Raw genomic sequence first — 26,766 nt, forward strand, 5'->3', positions numbered from 1 at the left:
TTTTTTTTTTTTTTTTTTTGGTGGTACTGGGGTTCCTGGAAGCCCTTCTACCTCTGGGCTACACTCCCAGACCTAGACCTATTTTTTTTTAATATTTTATTTGGAAACAGAGTCTCACTAAGTTGCTAAGAGCCTCACTAAGTAGCTGAGGTTGGCTTCAAGCTTATGTGATCCTCCTGTTCGGCCTCCCAAGCGCAGTGATTACAAGTATGCGCCACCATGGCCGGAAGAAATATTCTTATAACTCAAAAGCTTTCAAACATTTTTGGATCAGTTCCTGTGAAGTTCTATATTAATGCTTTTTTAGGTCCCCAAGGTTATGAAAGTCCATTCCAATTCTGCTGCCCTGAGACGCACAGCAAAGTTGGTCCTGTTATTCACTAGACATATTTATTAGACATAAATTATTTCATGCCTAAGTATTCTTTGCTCCTAACACAAGCTTGGTCAGAAGAGATATATGGCTCAAGACCAAAGAAAAATTTTTTTCTTTTTACTTTTTGGGGTGTGTTGTGTGTGTGTGTGTTACTGGAGACTAAACTCAGGGACATTCTACCTCTGAGCTACATCCTCAGCCCTATTTCTTTTTAATGAAAACAGGGTCTCACTACGTCTCTGAGAGTCTTGCTAAGTTGCTGAGGTTGCTTCAAACCTATGATCCTCCCGTCTCAGAAAAGTAAGCTTTAAAACAATAGACACTGAAACCAAACCACATGTTGCAAGACACTTAGCGACACACATGTTGTAGCACCGCACACCTATGGTTGCACCAGCTCAATTGCAAAGCTGACCCAGTTCAACACAAAAAGTCCTGTGTAGGAATGAGAACATCTAAGTTTGGGTCAGGAGCTGGCCAGAGAAAACAATTTTTAAGGAACTAGGAATCTATGGCTGTTCTTCATTTATTTCTGTTAAGACAAATGTTGGTACAGCCAAGATGATTTTATAGAAATATCTCAGAATCTCAGGAGATAATGTCTTTCCCATTGGATTAATTCTCTAATGAGACGAATACATCTCGCCTCTTTAAAAAAAAATACTCATCTTAGAAACTAAGAGATATTGACATCCACAGTCAAGGCTCAAAATCTTTCCTTCCCTTTCTTTCATTAGAGAATGTGCAGCTAAAACTTTTTAAGAGCCTTTCAGGAAGCATATATTGCAATCCATACTTAAAGCTGACTCAACTAAATACCACAGTAGTGCACGCTTGTAATCCTAGTACTTGGGAGGCTGAGACAGGAGGATTACACACTTGAAGCCAGCCTTAGCAACTTGGTGAGGCTCTCAGCAATTTAGCAAGACCTTATTTCCAAATAAATAAAAAGGACAATCTGGGGGATAGCTCAGAGGTAAAATGCCCCAGGGTTCATTCAGTCCCCAACAACAACAACAACAACAACAACAACACACACACACACACACACACACACACACACACACACACACAATAGACAGAAGAGCATATTTTAAACATCATGCTATTTCTCTGATGGATTATATGACCACTCATTTATGGGTCATTAATTTGATGGGAAAACTAACCTTGACCATGCAAATAAGTTACACATAAAATTAGATGTATAGAAACACAAGGGTCAGTAACACAGCTACTCAAGCTATGGTCTGCAGTACTGGCATCACCTGGAAGCTTGTTAGAAATGTAGAATTCCGGTCCCACCTCAGACCTCAATCAACATTTTAACAAGATCCCCAGGGATGCTCCAACTTTCAGGTTAGAGGAGCCTGGTGTCTAGAATTCAGCAACCTTTTCAAAAACCCAAGTACCGTTTTTTGTGTCTTAGAAGTTAATTCATTTGTTTGAGGAATTTTCTCCTTTGTAAAGGCCTCTTTACAGAGGTTACACTCTGTAAAGAGAATAATCTCTGTGAGGTGAACACTCTACTAAGGCTTTTAGTGGCAGCAGGTCTTAACTGATGCTTGAGAAGATGTGTCACATACAAGGACACTTCTGAAAAGAACGGAGCATCACCCATTACTCTAGACACACACTGCTTCTGAGGAGGTCCGTTTATATTAGGCAATTGTAACTTCCCAAGAGTGGAGGAGAAGAGCAGAGAGAAAAAGAAGGAGTCATAATTGTAAAAAAAAAAAAAAAAAAAAACAGTTTGGCCTGTTTTATTCTTTACTCTTATTTATTGGTTTCCTACCTATAAAAATAAATGTAGGGAAAGAATTAATTATTTCTATGTACTTGCCCGAATCTGTGGGCATTTGGACATGCAAATCCATTCATAAAGCCTAGATTAAAAATCAAGGATATCTCGTGTGCACCAGAGAACACAGGTGGAATGGCCCAAGCTCCTGTCTAATAAACACAACAACTTCAAAAATTGCAAATACCCAGGGACCAACGGCCTCACCTGCTCATCATCTCTAGAGAGAACACTGTAATCTGCATCTTCTTCTGTCAAAGGTTTTTCACCCTTTCTTAAAACAAGAGTCATTGTTAAGATTTAAGAAAGAAAAGACTGACGTACCTGGAATCTCCGCATGTCACGTGGGTTCCCTGCATTCTTTAGGCAATTCTGGTTGCATTTGAGGAAAAATTTTAAGAAGAACCTGTGAAGAATCAAATGCTCGTGGTTAGTAATTCAGTCCTGACACAGGGGTAAAAACCTAAGTCTCTTCTGGGCCATGCGTTTTGTACTTCTGTATGCATTTTCTGAAAGGTTCAGAATGATGTTAGAGCCAGCTAATGATGTTAGAGGCCTTAGCTTCTCGTTGGCATCTAGGTTGGAACTTCTTGATGAAAGGAACTCTCTTGATCTGGCCAACAGATCTCACACAAAAAAAAAGTAAGTCCCCAAACAAGTGTTTTCACTCACACAGAGGGAAGGCTGTAGTTTAAAAATTGTTTCCAATTGCATCTAAATATCAGAGAATTCTCACAGTCCCCGAGCACAACATGTGATTTAAGCACCATAAAGTCACTGATGATGGATATACAATACCTGCTAGACAAATACACAGGTATGGGTCAACACTTTTTTATCTTAAAATCTCCATGTAAAATGCTGTGGTTAATAGTAGCCAGGAGAAGTAGGTAAGATTCACAAACTGACCAGACTCCTTGAAGTCTCAAATAGCTCACGAATGTTTTTGTTTTTGTTTTTGGACTGCTTGTTGCAGACAAAAACTATTTTGTGATGCAAAAGGGATCATCCTGCCTCCCTCCGCCTTGGGTTCAGAATTGGTTCTACAGTGAAATCCATGAGTTTTCCTTGTTGTGAGACCCAAGGTTTCAATTTAGCAAGAAAAATTCCAGCCGTACTGGCATGAGTATTATTAGTGTCTACTGTAGTTCTCAGAAATATCCCGGTATAGACAATATATTACATGACCACACTCATGTAACCATCACAGTTCCATTCCATCATGGAAAGGTTGCAGATATTAAAGTAGTGGCATTCCTTCGTGTTGGCTACCTTCAATTAAACTTCTCCATCTATTTTCTCTTTGGAGGAGCTGGATTTTTCAAATTTAACCTAAGTTTTGCAAATGCCTTTTACTTTTAAGCCTAGATGTACCTCTTGATTTCAGGCCCAAAGATCAGAATGCACTAAAACACCAGTCAAGCTGGGCATGGTGGCACATGCTTGGGAGGCTGAGAAAGACAGGAGGATCATAGGTTTGCAGCCAGCCTCAGCAACTTAGGCCCTCTGAAACTTAGGGAGACTATATTTCAAGATAAAAAGTAAAAGCTGAGAGGTAGAATGTCCCTGGCTTCAATTATTAGTATCATAAAAAAATGCCAGTCAATTAAATTCTTGTAGAAATTTGCTGTTCGTGTTTCTTCCACTTCTACACTGTATTAAAATTCCCACCTCAATACAAGTAACTTGTAAAGAACTGTCACTCCATGATGCCTCCTTCCTCTGTCTGAATTTAGCTCTAAGCACAATGTAGGTCAACTGGTCAACTTCCTAACACTGGGACCTCTATTACAAGAGCGGTATCACCAAGTGCTGTGTGCATGCATTTCCCTATCACTAAAAAATGTATTACACACAAATAAAAGTATGTTTAAAAAATAAAATAAAAAGACATGATACTTTGGGGGGGAGAGCATCACAGAAAGATACATCAAATTCAACCAATTTCTGCATATTAATCTTAGAAAAGTCCCAAAGGAACTTCTCCCCTTCCTGCTATTTTAGAATCTGCTGAGACTGAAGTATGGTATGTTTTTTTTTTAAAGATAAATGAGTTTTTTCCCCAATCAAAAGAATAAGATTTTAAAATGTAAGCATCCTCCTTGGATTGGTTCTTTCAACACTGTGCAACCTTTGACAGCCCATCGATGACAGCACCTGCCCCTAATTCCTGGTTCTTTCCACGGAGGCTAACTTATCAACCTTTCGTTGAAGATGAATGACTTTTTGTACACTGCTGAAATCCAGCTGTGTACAACAAAATCCAACTCTGGACACCCCTTCTCCAGTGTCAAGGGCAACACTGCCCAGGCCGATCGGACAGCCACCAACTCAGGTCCTGCTTCAATGGAGCAGACTTGGGAAAGGAAAAGGTCATCATTATCGCATTCCTCTGAGCTCCCAGAAGGTGACAAACTGACCCCACCTGGGTTTCAGAAGCCATTTAATGAGGTTGAGCTGGTGGTAATAAGGTCCCCATATTGCAGGAGCTCGCTTCTTTATTTAAAGACACCTGAGATACAAACTCTGGTTGCTTCTTTCAAGTATAGCTAGGTAGAAGGGCATATGTGAAAGCCACCCAGGCCCCAGAGTGGGCTGATTACCACTAGATTGACAATGAGAGTTGATATGGTGTGGTGTGGTATGGTAGAAAAGTTACCCTGTAAAAATATCCAGAATGGAATTCACAATTTGACCCCTTGAGGTGAGTCCTATGTAACTGGGGAGAAAAAGCTCAATCCCAACCTCTTATATATAATGACATGTATGATTATGTAAGTAATTCCCTTAAAGGCACTTGTAAAAATGAATGGAGAACATGTCCAGTACCTAACACACAGTATGTATGGTGATAGCAATAATAGTAATAATTACTAATAATTAAAAAATAATAATAATAATAACAATGATAATAATGACAAGAACAATAACAATAGCTTCCAAGTATCTGGTGCTTTTCACATGCCAGTACAGTGCAAAAGACTTCAAACAGATTTTCCCATTTAATCCTCCTAAATCAACTCCTTTTATATCAATGTGAAGACAGAGTCAGTGAAGCTTAATAACTTGCTCAAAGATGAATAAATGTGAATTCTAGAGTTTGAATTCAGACAGTGTGCTCCAGAGACCGTACTCTTGACCACCAAGCGACAATTGTTTCAGTAATAACAAAAGTAGTACGGGGCTGATATTAATACTAATTGTACCACTGGCAGTAACTGTGCCATCATAGGAATTGTGCTAACAAGACTGAATAAGAGCAATGGTGCCACTTTGAGTACTTCCACGCCAGCGATGTGAACAGTACGGAGGGAGACGTGGGTGCCTTCTCCCTCCAGTGAGCCTCCTGCCTGCTCCTCCAGGTTGGTAATATTTGCCGCCTGTGTGTGTTAAAGCCTTTGAGCCAGGACCCGACAGCCAGAGTCAGGTTGTGTTAGAAGGAGCTGTCAGCACACCCTCTGGCATCTTCAAGTCAGACAACTGCAGGCCACCGTGAGGAGGGCCATCTGGTGCCAAAATAGATTTTGAAAGACAGGCAAACTGGACGCTGGTTCTGCCAGAGAGTAACAGAATCAAGGGAGCCGGGGATCTTCTGCCCCCAAGATGAGCAGGAGCGAGGCGCCTGTCAACAGCTCGTTGTTAGCACAGAAGCTATGCCGGGTGCACACCAGATCACCGTTACCCCGAGCCGCCCCGCCACTTGGTCTGTTGGCAGAAGCCCCTGCCCACCCCCTCTGCAGAGGATCACTTGCTGAAACCCAAGTCTGGACCATCTGTCATGGGGAGGATACAGCCATCAACTGGTGCCTGGGGCCGCACACAAGCCCTTATGTGGCAAAGACGCTCTAAAGGGCCAATACTTTTGGGGAAGGCCAGTCCTACCCCAGGGAGGGCCTCAGGAATTCTCTCAAAGTTTTCCCCTCTGTAGAAGCCAAGTGTCTGACCCGGGGAGATCACACTTCCTTAAGGGAATGAAGAGGAGTTAGGAGGAGTTAAAAATATCCTCGTGAGAGGCAGAGTTGGACCTCACACCCAAATTTGGGGGATGATTTATGAAGCTAAGTGTCTAAGGTGTTTGCAAACCCCAGGGTCACATGAGCATCTGCTGGTCCCTGAGAAGAGTTCAGATTCCGAAGGGGCCTTTAACAGAGTATATGTTGCTATAACTTAAAATCCCATTTTGTCTAAGGAATGGCTGCGTTTTGTGTTGCGGGTTCTGTTTGAGACAGCGTGACCACTTTCGCCTCACTGTGGGACACCAACTCCCACCCAGCAGGACAAAGAACCTACTGACCCTGCAGAGTTCTAAAGAGTTCCACAAGCTCCAGGAGCAAACTCCTTTTCAAGTCAGGGATGACAGGGGTAAGCAAGAGCAAGAAACCCAACACCTCTCTGCTAACTTTGGATGCAAATAATATCATCTTCTGTCCATGCAACTTGTTATGAAAGCACCTGAATCCCCAGAATCTCCCTGAATCCTCACAAAAGTCCTGTAAATTAGGCATGCCAGGAATAACCAGATCCACTTGAAAGGCAGGACCACAGAGACAAAAAAAAAAAATTAAGGGGTTTATCTACAGCCAAAAACTAATCTCCTAGATTACAGACAGGACTAGTCATGATAAAAATTTTCCATGAGCTATAGGACTTTATAAGTGATCTGAACCAGCAAAGCATAGTGGCACATGCTTGTCATCCCCATACTTGGGAAGTTGAGACAAGAGGATTGCATGTTCAAAGCCAGCCTTCGCCATGTAGAGAGACTCTCGGTAACCTGGTGAGACCCTGTTCCCAAATAAGAAATAAAATCAGGTTGGGAATAGCTTGGAAGTAGAATGCTTCTGGGTTCAATCTCCAATACCTAAATAAATAAATAAATAAATAAATAAATAAATAAATAAAGTGTCTGAATCAACACTTAACTCTGACCTCATTTTATAAAGAAAAATGACAGATCAGCAGAGATAACAAGGCTCACATAGTTGGCAAGGTGGTGAGAGTTAGAACAATGATCTCTACCTCCTGCCATCTAAGTTGTATAATCTTTTCCAATGTGATGCTAACTTTTCAGAAGCCAGTCCAATAAGAGTTCAACTCTCGGACTTTTCCATCTACCACTTCCATTATGGAAAGCGGCCATCATAAAACCCAAGAGACAACCTATTAAAAGTTGGGTTCAGGTTCATTCAACAGGTTTCCATAGGACATTAGCCCATCGCTGAACTAACCAGACACACACACACTGTAGAATGAAATGGTAGAGTCAATGATGTCCTTGTATCACATGGTACCAACCATATTCAATGTTTAGTTTGAACACTCTACGCTAGTTTCCAGGAGACCAGCACCATACTGGAGACCAGAAGGTCACTCTGGACTCCTCCAAAAGGGAAGTAATTGAATTAACTAACAGGATCTAGTTTCCAGGAGACCAGCACCATACTGGAGACCAGAAGGTCACTCTGGACTCCTCCAAAAGGGAAGTAATTGAATTAACTAACAGGATCAGAATCGTCTACATGAAGATAGAAAATAACAACGTCAAACCTTCTCTAGAAGAGAATCTAGAACCCTTAACAGGGTAGAAAGGAGAGCATTCTACAAGAAAGACAACCACAATGTACTGCACAAGAGAGCTTGGGTTGGTTCTAGGCAAAGTTAGATGAATTTCAACAGTTTCCTAAACCTCAGTGGCCTCAATATAATATGGGCATAATAGTGCCTCTGCCCCAGAGCCACTGGGCAGCTGTCATCATTACCTTAGCTTTACTGCATAATTAATTGTGTGACTCTAGGCAAATTATTTAATCTCTCTGTGCCTCGGTTTCCTTCTATGTAAAATGAGGGAAACGACAGAGGCAGCTTTAGAAAGTAAATGAGAATTAAATGAGAGAACGTGTATGGAGAGTACGTAGATAACACATGTAATCGTTCCTAGCACCGAGGAAGCAATAATTCTTACCCTCCTCATTTATCCCTGGCAGCTGCACACTGCCCAGTGCTCAGAGATGCAGAGATCTTTTTATTTTTTAGATGAAAAGTATCATTCTCTCTGTAAATGTTAAGGTTAAGAAAAGAAGCCAAGTTCTATGCACATAGGGACGACTAGAGGTTTCACTGAATGACCTACGAAAAGAAAAAGAGAAAGAGAGAAGGGACAATCAGGCAGGGTTGGCGAGAGTGTCTCCAGCAGCTTCACACATCAAGGAATGAGGCCAGGGTTTAAATCATGGACGGCTCCAGCTAGTCAGAACTGAAGGGCACACACAGTAAAACTGTCCATCGGGCATCAGCTTGTACATCATTAATTATTATGCAAAGCAGCGCCGTGGATCTGGGCTGAGCAGGTTGAGTTTTTACCTCCCCAAACCCAAATTCTAAAAAAATCACGTTTGCTTGTCTGCAGCTGCCTTCATTATGTTCGGGCTGCAAAGGAGAAGCATCTAGGCACACCTCAACCAAGACATAAAACCCCCATTTGCAATCTTGAGGCTCCCCGAAAGTTCCCCTGACTTATGCCCGCAGATGGTTCTGTGGCAGACGATCCTGCTCAAAGATATTCAGGACACGGAGACGCACTCTGGCCCGATGCAAGAAACAGCTGCGTGGAGATCAGTGTGGGGGGGAGGCCTTCTGGGTGAAGTTCATGCTGCTCCCACACGCACTGGAGGTGAGAGAGAAACACCTCATGATTAAAAAGATCTCTTTGGAGGGATCGTTTCCACAGGCTGTACTGTCCACTTTTCTCTGACAAAGCCCAACTCTGCCTGCCTCCAAAAATTGACCTATAGACCAGAATAACCAAGGAAATCTTTGTAGGAGGGAAAGAATTCTCCCAAATTGAGGGGAAAAAAAAGAATTTTGGGAAAGAAGAGTAGCGGAGATTGAACCCAGTTGCATTCTATCTCCGAATTATACCCCTAGTCCTTCGTTTATTTATTTTTCATTTCTGATTTTGAAACAGGGTATTGTCAAGGTGCTGAGGCTTTGCTAAGTTGTTGAGGCTGGCTTTGAACCTGTCACCCTCTTGTCTCAGCCTCTCAAGTACTGGGATCATTGGTGATTGGTGGTGTGCACCATGGCATCTGCCTCAAATAAAAATATTTAGCCAGAAAACACCTCTGCCTGTTCCTCCCCAGATCATGTAAGGTGCCAGGAGCTGCCTCAAAAAAAAAAAAAAAAAAGCACCATCACTCCTCATGGTAGTCCTCAAAGATGCAGAGCTCCCTGAAGAGGTAAACAAGGATCCCGTGGCCACTGCCACCAAAAACATCGATGTCCCTTGAAAACAGGGCAGACCAAAACAGAGAGAGAAAACACTATTTTCAATGTCAAAAGGAAGCTGGCTCCCAGTACACAGAAGTGGTTGTAGAGCACAGTTCATCCATGTGAAAACATGATACTCAGAGGTCGGCCAAAATCCCGGGGATGCTACAAGGGCAAGCTGAGGAGCTGAACCCAAGCAGGGGTTAACCTCCTCTTTTTCTCTGATTTAAAAATGTAGGCCTGACAGAGGACCTCCTTGACTTAATACCTTGTAGTTCTGTTTGCAAAGTGAAAGGGCAGAAAGGGGAGAAAAGGATCATGGGAACTTCTATCCAGAAGAAACCCATCTCCGGCCCCTCCCCGCACCAGGAGGTGATATGATACCAAGTCGAAGGACTATCTTGGGGGTCCCAGGGGGAGCGCATGCGGCCGCCCCTATAATTGGCCACTGACTTCAAGACGCTTACCGTCTCCCCTGGCCAAGTCCCTCAGATCTTGGGCATTTCTTGGAAGTGCCCTTAGCCTGAAGGGTTGAACATGATCAGGTTAAAAAGGATCCATTACCTCAGGGCTCAGAGTTTGGCTTTGACAGAGGGACATAATTAGTGGCAAGGATTTAAAAGGTGTTGGAATAGCATAGCAGCCGAACGAAGAATTTAAAAATAGTTTTAAGGAAAAAGGCCCATGCAAATGGGTCTTCTTAGGATAAAAATCAAATCTGAAAGGTAGATAAAGGGTCAGGATAGTAATAGGTAGAGGAGAGAAAAAGTCCCCATCACCATAGACAAGTATGTAGAGAATACACTGAATTCCTTAGAAAGACGCAAGAAGGGACAAGAGTAGGGTGCTGGGGCTGAGTACCACCTTCTGCCACCGGGCCCCTCTGATTTCTCTAACAAGATTAGACTGGCCATTGAATGAGAAGGAAATGTCCCTGAAGAATTCTAAGATCCCAGGTAGGCGAGATGTTCATCTTTGACAAATCCTACCCCAACGCCAAGTGTTTCTTGCCAAAATGGCTTAAGGCATGCACCGGCCCTGGGCAGACACGTGAAGCCAACCTAATAGGTTGAGAGTGCAGAGGAAGGAGGGAGATAACAAAACCCAGCATTTGCCTTGTCTTTTTTGGGACTGGGGACAAACAGAGGACACATTTGTCTTAAGCTGCTTCCATTACAAAGAAGACACTGATGTGCATGGAATCGCCTAGCCCAGAGCTCCTGCAGACCTCCATAGGTTTTTTGTAAAGTATCAGGTTACAGGTACAAACCCTTCCCAGGACTGGGAAAGTTCCAAGTACAGATGGCAACTTTGCCTTGGCGGCAGTGAGCCACCCTACAACCAAAGCCAAGCAGAAAGAGGGGCCTCCGTCCCTCAGCTCTGCAGTTCTTATAGCAAACCCATGAGCTACACGGAAGGCCCTGTGCTGGGCACTTTGCAGACATGATGCACCCACTCCTCCCAGGGGCCCCAGGAGGATCGACTCCTACTAGGGGGTTCTGTAATTTGCCCAGGGCCTCCCTTCTAGTAACTGGTAGAACTAGGGTTTGAATGTAGGTAGTATGGCTCCAAAGTCTACAGCCATTAAACTGTATTTTGTTGCATGTTATATGTGTGTGTGTGTGTGTGTTTGTGTATCTCTTTCTCTCTCTTTCTCTCTCTCTCTCTATATATATATACAGGCAAACATACATGTATATATATATATATATATATATATATATATATATATATACATTCTCATAATATATATTTTATCTATTTTAGGATACATACACATACTATATATTTTTATATTTGTATATATACATGTGTATAGTACATATATACATACATTGTGTGTATATATTTATATATATATATATACACGCACATTGTGTGTGTGTGTGTGTGTGTGTGTGTGCATGTCTTCCACTCAAACAGAAACCCACAGGTTGAAACTGAAAGGCTTTCGCTATCCCCTTTCCAACGCATTTTTAAAAAGTGGAAGCATATTCATTTAGAACCTGATGTTAGAATTTAACTTTTCCCTTCTAAAGGTTCAAAGGGTTTCAATATTAATACCCCCCATGGGGGACAGATGTCATAGGATTTCAAGAAGGTCAAATCTATGGTAACTGAAGTATGTAGTTTCTCTGGACTCTCAACTTACTATCCTTTCCAAGTCTTTATAAAGTAGAAACGCTCATTGTCACCTATTCATTCACTTACTCCAACAACAAATCTTTCCAGAGAGCCCAATAGGTACTGATCTGCCCTTAATACCAACGGTATTACCATCACAATGACATTAGTTCAAGTTTTTCTCCAAAAGAAAAAAAATAAAAGCCCCAGGTGTGGTAGCAGGCATCTGCAATCCCAGTACTTGGGAGGCTGAGACAAGAGGGTCCCAGGTTGGAGGGCAGCCTCAGCAACATAGCATGCCTCTCTTCAACCAACTAGGATCCTATTTGCAAACAAAAAATAAGAAGGGCTGCGAGTGTAGCTCAGATGTAGAATGGCCGTAGGTTCAATCCCCACTACCACAAAAAAAAGGAAGAAGGAAGGGAGGGAGGGAGGGAGGGAGGAGGACAGACTTAAATTCAAATTTCCAGGAAAACTTTTGACCCTTAGGATGATAGAGAATGATAGCAACTGCCAAGGAAGAGTGAGTGCTTTTAAAGTATTAATCTGTTGTGGGTATCCTGGCAGGGACTGGACCAGTGAATCTTTAAAGTGACTAATAATGTCAATAACATAGTTTTCTAAGTACATTTCTCCCCTAATCTCTCCCTCCCATTCTGTGCTACATTCATGAGAATGAAGCTACATCTTGTCCTCTGGGCCTCCTGGAAAGCCCCCTTCTTGCCTTCCCTGCAGGCTGCATCACTGGGTTTAAAATACTTTCCCACTCCCACGTCCATCTCAGCATCCCACCTGCTCTTCGAGGCTCAGAGACACTGCACCCATGGAACCTTCCCAAATACCCCAGCTCCATTTAATCACCTCCTCCACACCGTTACAGCACACGTCACACCTGCTCACCACTGCAAGTCACTAGCATAACCACCTGCCCTCCGTGACACCAAGGAGTCCTCGCAAAAGCTCTTGTATTCCCAGGGCTGCTGGTCCAGCTGCGTCCAGAAAGCACCTCATGAGTATCTCACTTAAACCATAAGTGATAATGGGGGCTAACTTTGGATTATAAAGCAAAGATTATTCCTTTCTTCTTTCTATGTTCTTCTTTATTTTCTGGATTCCCCATGTGCAGGCATGACTTTACTAAAACATTAACTTTGTTGTTGTGAACTTGAGGTGGCTTCCTTCAGTGCAGAGCTAGGGACGGTGGCCCTCATTTAGTCATGGGTAAACTAGAAAATAAAGATGATGCAAGGCTTTCTCAACGCTTCAGCGCTCTAAGATTTGCCACTTCGTTCAAACAAAAAGAGTTAAGAGCGATCCATCTCATACTCTGTAAAAGGCGGATCATTTATTTGTTTTATTTCTGCATAATCCACAAAAAGAGCTGATTCTACATCATTGGTGCCTTTAATTTCACACTTTAAACTTTCTCGACATTAAAGTCCAACATATTATCTCTGTGTTAAACCTGCTATTGTTCTTTAAATATTTACATGTAACCCAGAGGGATAAAAGACAGTATAACTAATAGTTAGAAATGAACGTGTTCTCTCTCTAAAATTCCTTAAGCCACTCTGTTGACTTTAGTGAAACCCAGGGCTTAAAATTCTTAATGGTTCGCTATTTTTCATTCATCCTGCTTCCTTAGGCCATTCATTTCTTCATCCAAGCAGTTCTCCATTTGATAAATACTTGCTAAGCACCTACTGTATGTCGAGCACAGTGCATTCAGACACAGCCCAGCTCTGCCCTGTGGAAGGGAGTTCACTAAAGTACATCCTCAGGTCAGCTTCATCAGAACTACCTGGGAAACTTGCGCTGGCAGACACAGAGCAGGCGGTACAGCATTCAGACAACTCTGGTGCACGCTAACACTTGAGAAGTGATAGCTAACCGACTTTAGGAAATTCAATCCTGTGTGATACGTGAAATGATGGAGTCATGTGCCAGGAAGATTGAACTGTAGAGAAGGGATGCCTATCCCAACCATGGGCCAGCAAAATTCAACACAAAACTTACACATCGCTGCTGAGTAAAAAGATAAATGAAATTCTCTCACCCATCTTCTAGCCTCCCTGGCGTAAGCCTCGGAGAAAGAAAGGAACCGAAGCTTGCCAGTAGAGGCTGATATTTGGCAAATTTTTGCTTCAGGAGGAAAAATTTTTTTTTAAAAAAGCTCACCTTTCTACAAAAAGAAGACATGACAGATAAAAAGGAATGGGCTAAAAAAGCTCTTCCTTAGGGGAAAAAAAAGGCCCATAATATAAGGATAAAACTATATTGGCATTATTTTAAAATCATCATTTCTCTTTAAATTTCCCATCCCGTGGGTCTGTTCACTTTTCCCCATAGACAGACATACACTCCCTGGTCCCAACATCCACAGCCCCGATTCATTGCCTGCCATCCCCCGGGCTCACACACCACTGGGAATAGTGAATTTAATTTGAGCAATGACTTTCGTTGAAAAAAAATTTTTTTCACTGCATCTCAACACACTGCACAAGCTGAGTTCAGATGCAAACAAGTGACTCCTTAATTTGCATTTAAAGCTCCAGACTGGCTCCAAATAAAAATGACCAGTGAGCACGGTGCCCACAGAGCGCTGGCAATAATCTCATGAGCGCCCCAATTATTCCAGTTCATATTACGGACGATCCAATAAGTCGGTATGTTCTAGCCCATAAAAATATAGGAAGGAATTTATCATTTTGGAATCAGAATGCAAAATAGAGGCTGACACATTATTAAGCACTATTTCTCATGATATCATAAGAATGCTGATGGAAAATGAAACCAAAGCAATACTATAGACACCCAATTGACACCATTTAGACTCTCTGAAGGTGCTGTGTGGCGCACAGGTCACTCACCCGCCCTCCCCGGAACATGCCACTCTTGAACGGCCTCAGTTTGAACCGGAAGCATTGGAAACAGAACTCTAAAGAAGGTTTCATTTTTTTACCAAAAAAACAAGTGGCCAATCATTTACTAAAACACAGAATACTAGACTGGGAGGACTTGAAAATGATCTAGTCCAGATACCGATAACCTAGAACCTATGGATGGTTCACCTGGGGTCCTTGATCACCCCCTCATTGTATGCACAAACGTGCACACACGTGTCTTTCTAAGGGATGGGCTCAGAGTTTTCACGAGATTGTGGAAAGAGTTTAGATTGTTTTTTTCTTTTAGTTTGATGAAGGTCCACCAGTCTTTTGTGGGGAGAACTTTGCCCTCACTCAAGAGTCCTTGCATTTCAGTGGCACGGGCTTACGCCTCACTCGGATCCAGAAAAGTATGTGTGACTGGGCCAGGCCATCATATGCTACAGCAATGTGGTTGCTTTAGAGATCAGCCCATGGCCCGCCTCAGCCCATCAGACCCACGCTGAGGGAGTCACAGGACTGTTGTTGGTTTGAGTAGCTTGAAAAGGAGATGGGTTTCCTTCTACTAGATTTCAGCCTGGAACGATATGAGTTGGGTTGTTGGAAAATTCAATACGTTAAAAAGGAATCCATAACAGGACATTGTTTGTTCATGTTTCACCCAATCAGAAACACAAGGCGAGTGCATGCTGTGGATAAAGAGGGAAGCAGGAAAGAGCTGGCGACCTGCCGTGCCCTCCAGGAAAGCTGGGGTGAGAGCAGAATGGAAATGTGAAGACAACTATTACACTCAGAATGTGGCCAGAGTGGAAGGTCTCAAAAGATTCGTACATGATAGAGTAAGATTATCATACCGGGTCCAGGGAACTTGCAGGGGCTCTATAATGGCAACACATATGGTTTCGACCCAAGTCATAATCTTTAAAAAAATTATATATATATATGAGTGTGGTTGTGCATAAATGTTGAGTATGTAACACATCTTGAGTATCCCTATCTGAAGTGTGGAAGTACTTTTTTCAGATTTTGGAATATTTACATACATATAACGAGAGTTTTAAAAGATAGAGCCCAATCTATATAAGAAATTATTTCAATTTTATATATATATAAAAAATTGTATATATAATTTTTGACAGTATTTTTAGTATACCTGCATGATGGTGGTGGTGGTTGGGGGGGGGGTTTCATCTGTTTGTTTGGTTTTTGTGGTACTGGGGATTGAACCCAGGTTCATTCTACCTCCAAGCTATACCTGGCTACATACCTACCTGCACTCTGACTGTCATCTGTCACAGAAAGTCATGTATACAATTTTCCACCTGACTTCTAATTAGCACTCAAAAAGTTTTGGATTTTGGATTTCACTTCTTTTGGATTAGGGATACTCAATGTACACGAACACATTCATATACATATGTCCATGTACTTCAATATAGATTTTGTTGTATAGAAATGCTGTTTACTTTCAAAATGATACAAGCTTTTAACCTGGGCACCTCAAACTCAGGTCCTACCTAGCCCAGGCAGGGGCATCAGTAAACAGACCTTGCAGAAGCACAGACACGAGGGGGGTGCATGATTGGAAGAGAGGACCGTGTAGCTCTTCTCTAGTCGACTACCTCCCAGGGCACCATGATGATGCTTCCAGACCTCCCTATCTGAAGAGAAGCTGGGAATACACATTGCAATGTGTGGGGGTTTTTTTGTTTTGTTTTGTTTTTTTTTTTTAACTGGGGATTGAACACAGGGGCATTCTACCTCTGAGCTATACCCAGCCAGCCCTTTTTGTTTTGAAATGAGGTATCATTAAGTTGCTGAGGCTGGCCCCCAACCCACAATCCTCCAGTCCCTGCCTCCCAAGTACTGGGATTTCAGTTGTGTGTCACTATGTGAAATCTGCTAGTCTTCTAAACAATTGAAGGGCCAGACAAAAGGAATCTGGAAAAGGGTCTGCTTTTGCATCTCCTAAACATAATAATCAAAGTAGCTGCGAATCAGCTGTCTGTTGGACTAGGCGAGGGCCTGCCTGTGCCCGTTTTTAAATTAAGACATCATAATAATAAAAGCAGGACCCCTATGGCTCCACTAAATGGGACTCCTCTAATTAAAGAAACAAAAGCAGTTCTGCCTTCTGAAGTACTGTGCCTTTTTATTCCATTTGTTATTTTTAAGAAGCCTGTCCCTTGAAGTCCAGGTGTAGCTGCTTGCTTTGCTCCCAGACCTCTGGCAGCTGATGTGTTAGGTGAAAGGAAAAGCTAGAGAAAGCATCTGGTCCCAGAAGCCAGAGGGAAGGTGGCGCATATTTACCAGCATGAGGCCGTCCACAGACAGCAAATAGAACCACAGGGAAAACCTCCAACACCCACCTGTTCACAGCTGGAGTTCCCAGGGCACTTAATTCAATCAGAAGCTGTAAGTTTTAGCAGCATTTTACAACCAATTAACCAGGCAAGAAACTAAACATCTGACTAGGTGCCTTCCTCCCTGCTTCTAAGGAGATGGTGGCCCAGAAAGTCAGCCACTGAAACTCTTTGTAGGAAAGATACCAAGATAGCATCAACCCCCGCACAAGCAAGTCTATCCCTTTTTTCATTGAATGGAAGGACAGGAATCTGCCCAGGCCTTACTGCATAAGAATCCCTCCGGCTGTCACCCAGAGAGCCCCCCATTTTGCTTAGCACGTGCCAGGCACCAGGCCTTACAGGGATCATTCTAATGAACCCTTACCATCATCTAATAGGCAGGGCCTATCAATAACCCCATTTCATAGAGGAATTAATGGGACAAGAGAACTGGGAGAAAAAGCCCAAGGTCAGAAACACAGGAGAAAAGGAAGACCCAAGATCTAGGCCAAGAAGTAGTTCATAATAGGGAGCCATTGCAATGAGGTCAGACCTCATTGCTGACCCCTGGCCTGAGTCCAAAGTGGAAGTAGGTGCTAAGAAGGAGCTTCTGGTATCTGGCATAGAAAACAGGTAATTCAAACTTTTTGCTAGGTTCTATGCACCATAATTCTTCACTAAGTCAACAGGAATTGTAAAAGGCTGTGCTTCCCCTTTAAAAAAAAAAAAAAAAAAAAAACTCTAGATTTTCTTTAATGGATCTTCCCCAAACCCAAAATGTCTTGAATGTGCAAGGATGGGAGAAAGTCACCCCCATTTGATGGATGAAGCTGGTGGAGCTCCAGGACCTCAAGTGGTACATATGGCCACAGTTACCTGGCTGATGAGCGGTGGCTCTGGTGCTGATCCCAGGGCACTCCAGCTCTCAGGGCCACTGTCCATGTCCACAAATGTGACAATTTCCCCCCAACTCTGGGCTCTGGAGTGACCTGGCACTAATTCTCTCCTGTCCTATACATCTCTCTTAGATAGCCTCTCCTCCTGGGGTGCCACCCACATCCTATCTCCATGGTCCCCCTGTCAGAAACCATCACTGTCTTTCTTACTCAGAGCCTTAGTGCTCGACTTCTGGGAGTCAAACATTTACTGAATGAACAAATAAATGAAGGAAAGCCAGATGGGTTTCCAACATTCCCAATGTTCTAGGTTTTTTTTTTCTTTCTTTGTGGTACTGGGGATGGAACCCAGGGACATTCTACCTCTGAACTATATCCTCAGCCCTATTTTTTATTCTTTATTTTGAAACAGGGTCTCACTGAGTTGCAAAGGGCCTCACTGAGTAGCTGAGGCTGTCCGCAAACCCTGATCCCCCTGTCTTAGTCTCCCAAATGCTGGGATTACAAGCGTGCACCACCACGTCCGGCTCCAATCTTCTAAGCTTTTAATAGCGACTAAACAACAGGACTTAATCCTTAGCACTTCTGGCCAATCCCCTTATAGAGTAACAGGTGAAAATTAATCCTGGCCAAGGACACTTAAGGACCTCCTGATGAAATGAGACCCAGGTGTGGCCCCCAGTCCCTCCCGAGTCAACACACATTTGTTCTTCACAACCTCCAGTTGACTCAAGGTTGGATTCTTCTATACAGTGGGAAGACCCACATAACATGGGAAGATAATAAAATAATTGTAAATAGATCATTTCTTCTCTTAAAACAAAGACCAGGCTCTTCACTGTTAATCAGAAAAGCAGCCACAGGTGGTTATAGAAAGCTACAATAGACAATCTAAATACGTAAAAAAAAACTATAAGGTGTATGTACTTAGTCCTTCTCTTCCTAATTCTTGAGCTCTCTCTTCTCCCTCTGAGGTTCCCCTGTGATGACCACCACGATCTGACACAATCCTCCCTCCGCAATTAAAGCTAAGTGGCATAAGTGAGAGGGCGCTGTGGGCCACTGTGGCACAGGCTTGTAATCCCCGCATTTTGGAAGCTGAGCTGGGAGGATCACAGGTTAGCGGCTGGCATCCAAAACTTAATGAGACTCTGGGCAATTTAGCAAAACCCTGTTTCAAAATAAGAAATAAAAAAGACTAAGGTGTCACTCAGAGATGGAATGCCTCTCTGTTTAATTCCCCATGTGTGTGTGTGTGTGTGTGTGTGTGTGTGTGTGTGTGTGTGTGAGAGAGAGAGAGAGAGAGAGAGAGAGAGAGACAACATCTACATGAACCCTATGTCCCTCCCAACCAGTCTTTCAGTACCCATCTCCCAGAACTCTCACAGTGTTTTGAACGTTATTTTTAATAAAGATTCTCTTCCCCTATAAACATAATGGCGATGACAAATTGTTCTCAAAATGAACAGCATGGGGGGGAAATGGGGTTTCGTGCATTTTTCCCCCTTGAACTATGAGCTCAGGCTTGCATGCACACGCTGGTGTGACAATGGTTCCTTGCCAAGACAGCTCAGAATTCCAACCTCCTCCTGCTCATGGCTGAATTTTCTTCTTTGCAAAATTGAACCAAAGTGGCCCAGCTGAATATTTTGCCAAAGCCTTAGGCTTTAGAAAAATAGCAAGGGGTTAAAGCACAGCTCGGGTTTACTAAGCGGTTACTAGGTGTCAAGAAGTGTGCTTAGGGCTGACTTTATTTTAATCTTTACAATATACCCTCCTCCATTCATTCACCCACCTCCTCCCCTGCCCCAGTCTTCTAGGTCAAAAACAGCTGAATCACAGATAACTATGAAACTTGCCTTTGCAGAGACAGCTGGTGGCAGGTACAGACAGCATGTGAATGCAGAGTCTCTCTGGCTCCAAGGACTGGAGCAGAGCTCCCCGAGAACCTAGGTTCTCTTTGGCACCTGGAGGTAGTTGGGTACCATCACAACTACCACATTTCTCTCAGTGCTTAGACATCACAGAGTAAAATCTGTGCACACATCTATGTATGTAAAAATTAAAACAAAGCACAAAGCCTCCTTCTATCCCTGAAGCACTCACCCCTTTCCTTCATGACCTGGACCAAATCTTCCCCGCCACTTCTCTCTCCCGCACTCCGCCTTGATATTTATGGTACACCCACACCGGGCTCCTGCTTCTCTCCATCAGCATCCTCTCTGCTGTACCAACTCTGCAAACTGGCTCCAGCAATAGCTCTCCCTCCTGGTATATGGTCTCTTTGCCTCTTCCATCCCTTCTCACCTGATTAAGGAATCATCAATCAAGTATCATACACACCACTAGGTGTGGTGGTGCACACCTGTAATCCTAGTACTTGGGAGGCTAAGACAGGAGGATCCCAGGTTGTCAGCCAGCCTCTGCACCTTAGTGAGACCCTCAGAAACTTAGCAAGACACTGTTTCAAAACTACATACACATATAATGAATATGTATGTAAATATATAACATGTATAATGTATGCATATATAAATGTATATGCAAATTTATATAGATATATATTTTTTGCAGGAAAATGGATGGACCTGAAGAACATTATGTTAAGTGAAATTAGCCAGTCACAGAAAGTGAAGGGTCCTGTTTTCTCCCATTTGTGGAAGTTAGAGAGTAATCCGGATACCAGAGGGACTTCAGATAATGGAGGAGAAAGTCCAGTGGATTGAAGAAGCTGGTCTTAGGGAACAGATAAAAGAAAGGGAGGATCAAAGAAGAAATCACTTCCTTTGACCTTATATACATATGTGAGAATACCAACGTCAATCTCAGTATCAGGTATGGGGAAGGAGGGAGGGGGGAGGGAGCCGGGGGGAAGCCCACCAAGTCTTGTGTGATGTACATCACCATCACTATGAACTGTATTATGATGTGAGACTATAATGCACCAACAAGAGTAAAAACAATATATAAATAAAATAAAAATAAAAAATAAAATGGGGTTGAGGGTGTAGCTCAGAGATAGAATTCCCCAGGGTTCAATCTCCAGTACCCAATATATATCAATCATATATCCTAAGGCATCACCCTCATTTTTCCAAACAAATAATTATAATGTTGAAAAAAAAAACAAGTCTGATATCTCTGTTGCCCCTAAAAACCAAGTTCCCACTCATTGACGAAGTCATCAATTTTTCCTAAGGTCCTGAATGCCAATATTCACTGACACTCAGGTTAGACTCATTGCTCCTATTAATTGTTGAGCTAGAATCCTGCATCAGGCTATTTAGACTTTTTGGATTGTTCCCATGTCTTCTTCCCTCAGGAACTGAACAAAAAAGCAAACACAAATGCTTCTGTAGCTCAAGTCAGATAGTCCACTCGCCAACAGCCTCATGGTGGGGTTGGGTAGCAGTTTCTACACTAAGCATAGAGAGAAGGGGGGAAACCCATTTGCTTTTTGCTAGAAAGCTTTATAAGTTACTTCTTGGTCTCACCTAGTAGAAGGGTCACTGCCTTAGCAGGGATTGTGACAAGCTTCTCCAGAATTAGAGTACTTTATTATCACATTAGTACTGGGAAAAGTCACATAATTAACAGAATTTATCCTCATTTACTCTGTAAAAGCACTAATATTCCATCTCTCTGCCTGTGCTTAATTACTTTCCTTAACACAACTTTTTTTTTTTCCTTTTTCCGAGTTGACCCTTCACGGGCTCATCTACAGAAATGTGTTAAAACTTTTTTTTACCCTTCCACTGCATTGAAGTTGCTCGACTTTATTCATTTGAATAAGCACAAAAGGTACACGAGGGTCTGTCATAGTTCACACGATGCCTCAGAATTAGCAGCCGTGACAATGTTACAGTTTTACTGGAGATTCTCTGTGCAGAGTCAGTGATGACAGCCACCAGAATATCTGTTAATTTTAATCTGACACTGGCGTTTCATTGGCTGTATCTAGTGGTAAACTAGCTTAGTTCAGGTGCCTGGGAAATTGAGAAGCTGAGATGATGCCATGCCAAGAGACCTGCCTGACATAGTGTATGGATAGATATGGAATGTCCCCTGAAGAGCTCATGTACCGAGGTTCAGTTGATGCAATTAAGTCAAGCGGGTCATAATCACATCAGTAGGAAAATTCACTGTAATGGATTGACTGAATGGTAACCTAGGCAGGTGGAGCATAGCTAGAGAAAGTGGGTCCTTGAGAGGATGGGCTTAGGGACTGGCCTTAGGGATGTGCTTTTGTCTTCTAATCCCCTTGCTCCCTCCCTCTGACTTCAGGCCTCCAGAGCCGAACCCTTGCTCCCTCCCTCTCTCTGCTTCCTGCTGCCATGTCCTGAGATTTGAAGACCCCAGCCTGATATGGACTGAACCCGAAATCTCCAAAAATCTGTGAGCAGATAAATCTTCCTTCCTCTCAGTTATGTGGTCAATTGTTTTTGGATGATAGTGGTGAGAATGTCAACTGAGACACACAGGATGCTTCTCAGAGGCTGCCTCCTCATACCTATTTGCTCAAGAGAATGGGAAGAACAGTAACACACACACACACACACACACACACACACACACACACGTGTCAAAACAAAGGCATATTTATACAACAAAGTCATCAGTTGGTGTCTGATCCTAAATGCGCTGTGCTTGTTCTTTCTTTCTCCTACGGCCACTTTTTGTCTTTAAGGCAGAAAAATATAAAGGGGGAAATAAGGAGCTTAAATGACAATTAGCAGAGGATGAGTTTTGTTCCACTTCTTCTTAAACACAGATATTTTTTTAAGCATATCTCTGTGCTCCACATTGAAACAAACTACTGCATGGCCAGGAAGAGGCGGTTTCTGACCAAAGGATGAAATCTTTGGCTTGAAGTAGCCCTTTGGTCTTGAGGTAGCTGGTTCAGTTCTAGGGGAAGACAAATCTCTCTCAAGGAGGCCAGCAGTGGGGCGGGGTGGTGGTAATGAGGTCATGGAGAACATGAGCATCTGTCCCAGTTCCTTAGACTCTGAGCTTCAGGAGAGGGATCAGATGGTTTTCTCCTGTCTGGGTCACATGGTTAGCCTTAGAAATGTTCACAAAATCATCATCCCTCTTGCTCTTCTATAAATGGAAGAATCAGGTCCACCCTGTATTCACTACAAGAAAGGCATTTCAATTGTGATGTGAAGGAGCAGATGTCCATTTTATCTAACGGACATATGGCACACTGTAGTGGCCTTTGGTCCGATTTAGTGTAACCCGTAGGCCTTCATTTATTGTGTAGTTCCTGTTCAATGGAACAAGAGCACTTCCTCCAACCTCCAAGTTCTATCTCAGTTATTCTTTATGCCTGTGATGCTTTCCTCCCCTTTTGAAGTCCTTCTCTCCTTCCAGGTCTAGTTAAGATTCCACTAGATCTCCCAGATTTTCCTAAGGGGTACAGGGCCTGTGAGTGCCTTTCTCACAGTACTAACCAAGGTCATTGTATATTTATGGTCTTTGTGTATGAATATGATTGCTTCAGTTGGCTGTGAATATCTGGAGAGATTAGGGGGCCCTAGGCTCTGCCTAACCTCAGTGACCACACTGACCACACTTGGAGTCACTCCTGGATAAAACTGACCAATTCACTTTTTCTTTTAAAGCTGCCCTTTCATGTAACCTCTGATCAAACACTACAGTATTCCCTGACAGCTTAACACTTCCTCTAAGCCTCCACACCTACCGTACCCTCTACCTGGAACATCAATTGACCCCTGAAAGGAATAAAATCAAGTCTATTCTTGAAGACCAACTCCAAAGCCACTGTGATCCCATTGGTCAAAACAGCACTATGCAATTCCAATATGCAAATTCCCACAGCTGTTTATACCTCAATGGTCTCTTCCTGAGTTATAATTGCTTTATCTGCATTTCCATTTCTTATTTGACAACTAAATTGTAAGCATCTAAGTGGTGTGAACATATTTTATACAATCCTGTTTCCTCTACCGTGTTTAATAGAATCTTATTTGTTCATCATTATATGGAGAATGGACAGACATCGAATATTTTATTTTGACACATCCAGAGAGATAATGCAAATATTAATGAGTAAACTCCAATAGGACTGCCAGTAAACTTTATCTGCTGCTACTACTAATGAGGAAATCACCATGATTGCTTTTATTCCTGTTCTTCGTAGGAGCCCTGTTATTTGAGAGCTTAGTGAAAGTGAGGTAATTGCTAAGCACTTTACTAACATTATCTCATTTAATCCTCACAGCAACTCTAAGATGGCAACTAAGGATAAACCTTATTCATAATCCATTTGTCTGAGGCCCTAAACCTGGTATATGAGAAACCCTGGATTCAAATCCAGGCCTACTAAAGTCAAAATCCAGCTCACTGTGACTCACAAGGTAATCCGAATTGTTTGTGAAAGGTGCCTTTTCCCCTTCCCCTCTTCCCACCCACTAACCTTGACCCTCAGACACAGGAATGCAGGTCTGGAGTATGAAAGTAGCCCCATCCAGAGCTGGAGACAAGCCTCTCTGTGTGAAAGGACCACGCGAATCATGCCTCTATCAGTGCATGGTACCATTAGCTGTCATCAGGGCACAGTACCACCGTGGGCAACTGGGTCCTCTTCGACTTAGAAGGACAAACATGCTCTTTCAGCCTTTTGTCTCCCTTTTTGCTGCTTGCTTTTCCTCAACCCACGTGGTTAGCTTGAACTTTAAAGGAGTTGTTACTTATAGCTTTGCAAGGTAAACAAGAGCCATTTCTGATTCCTTCAGCGCCAGTGCCTGGGCATCCTGCATCTCCCTAATGTATGCAGCTCATCTTCTCTACACACATCTCCAATGTCTTGCACGGAGGTAAACTCAGAGCCCCCTCTCCTCCAGCTGCTCCACCATGTCAGTCCTGCAAGCAGGACACACATTCCAGAGCTGGGTGGATTAACCTCCAAGATGACTCTCAGTTTCGCTTTAGCCTCCCTAAATCCTCAACCAAAACTTTAACAGCCAGATCTGATTTAGGACCGTAACTGTAAATCTCCTCTCTTCTCATGCACTCACTAAAGGGATGAGAGGAATCAATTCAGACCTTTCCTCCCCCTTGTGCCCCTTTTTCCCTGGTGGTTTCAAGATGATGGGCAAGAACTTTTGTCATCATGAGCCTTACTCAAAGACAGGCTTAAAAAAAAAGAGAGAGAAGAAAGAAAAAAAAAAGACACTCTAAAGTGGAGAGAAACGTTATTCACATCTTGAATCACATGAGAAGCAGAGTCTAAAACATAGGGGGGAATTTCTGCAAATATGTGAAACAAAATCATTCATTTATAGAAGTGAAGGCAGCCTCCTGGAATGTTTAAAACAACAGTAAGGGAACTTATACTCAGTACTTAGAGCCTTGTTGATCAGCAACTGAGCCCTGTCATGAGAACACCGCTCCTTTTCACTCAACTGAGGATCTGCAGGGGGATTTTCAAAAGTAAATAAATGGCTGCAAGGAACAAAAAAAGATCAGTCAAGAACTGAGTCTCTCAAGAACATCCCTGACAAAATAAACCCATGTTTATGTACACTCCTGCAATTGGCCTGAGCCAGAAATCTTCCCTGCAACTTAAAACCGACGGCCCAGGAGTTGAGAGAAATGTCCGGAATTAGCTTAGTCAAATGCTGCCTTAAATAAATGCTCCTGCGCTGCTTACTGAGATCCAAGGGCCAGAGCCCTTGAGTGTGACTGTCATGAGTCCCACTTCTCTTTGGATGCATAGCATTATCTTTTCTTTGATTATATAGCACCCAAAATAGAGACACCTCTATGAAATCCCCACTGGTATATTTTAAAATAGTGTCTGGGTTTTCCTGATTATAAAACTTGATCTGTTATTTTTTAAAAAAAATTAAAACCCAGAGTAATAGATAAATAAAAAACTACCTGTATCTCATTCTTCTTTCCAGTCTTTAAACACACATGAATTTTATAATCACATACATATTTTTGTCAGATATATGTATGGTTGCAAAATTGGTGTATATGTAAAAAGTAATCTGTATAATATGATTCTTTTACCCTATGACATTTCATAATAGATAGTATATATTTAACCAATCTCTTATTGTTGATTACTTTTCAGTTTTTACTATTATAAACAGTATTTAATGAATATCTTCGTACATAAAATTTTATCTGCATATCTATGTGTTTTCTTAAAATAGTTACCTAGAACAAGAAATACTAGGTCAAAGTAACATACTGCTGGAGAGTGGGTATAAAATTGTTTCATCTGAAAATATTGGCAGAGGTCAAGGAAATTTCAGATTCAGCCAAACTAGGTTGAGAAACTCCAACACATGGCCCCGGCTGGGCCCTAGAGAACAGAGTTTTTAATAATTTAGGTTGATAGAACATTTATGTTTATAAAAGATAAGTTACAAACAAATTTTAAAAACCCACAGTGAAGCAAGTCGCATATTTTACATATCCATAGCTCTGTTTTTGCCTGCAGTTACTCAATGGGTCTATACTGTGACGGTGTGCTCATATTCTTGGGTTTTATTTAACCTCAAATGGAAGCTGCCTATAAGAAGCCACCTCTATGCTACCAAAACTTGTCCCACTGTGCCTGTTACAGGGCTGGCAAGAGGACTCAGCCCCAGTGAAGTGTGTTACACGCTCAGGGTCAGGGTTTCTGAAAGGCTCACGCCATCACTGAGATATCATATCCAACAGTAGGACGTGAGGAAGCTCTTTTCAAAAGGTCTCTGCTCAAAACCCAAGTGGCTTCTAGAAACTGCATCCTGGCCTGAGAAACCACATCCTGGTGATGTGAATTCCACATTATGAGCTTACGCTTTAATGAAAACTCAACCCAAAATATCTGCAATGTGGTTCTTGTTATTTTCTTACAATTATACTTGGGAATTAACCTCACAGATCATCCTATCAGGTCAGAAGACTTTCATTAGACTAAGACTCTCAAATAATTGAATTCCAGACACCCTGGCTCTGATTCCTGAAGATACTTTCCTTCCCTGATACACCCACCTTTCCACAGAACACTACTTAAAGCCTTAAACTTGGATGCAACCTCTTCTCTCCGTCA

At 42.5% G+C, this 26,766-nt stretch overlaps 1 protein-coding gene across 7 annotated transcripts in view; it reads right to left on the reverse strand.

Annotated features, from left to right (window-relative positions):
• The window catches only part of EBF1 (EBF transcription factor 1), a gene marked incomplete at both ends in the record, with an annotated part of 425,505 nt that overhangs the window by 149,259 nt on the left and 249,480 nt on the right, over positions 1-26,766 (reverse strand). For all 7 annotated transcript variants that reach the window (XM_080699121.1, XM_080699123.1, XM_080699120.1 and 4 more), the window contains one exon: positions 2,502-2,583. In XM_080699121.1, coding sequence (XP_080555247.1) covers positions 2,502-2,583 — 82 coding nt within the window. The remainder of the gene's footprint in view (positions 1-2,501; positions 2,584-26,766) is intronic.

The sequence above is a fragment of the Muscardinus avellanarius genome (assembly GCF_963383645.1).
Source record: "Muscardinus avellanarius genome assembly, chromosome: 7".
NCBI lineage: Eukaryota > Metazoa > Chordata > Mammalia > Rodentia > Gliridae > Muscardinus > Muscardinus avellanarius.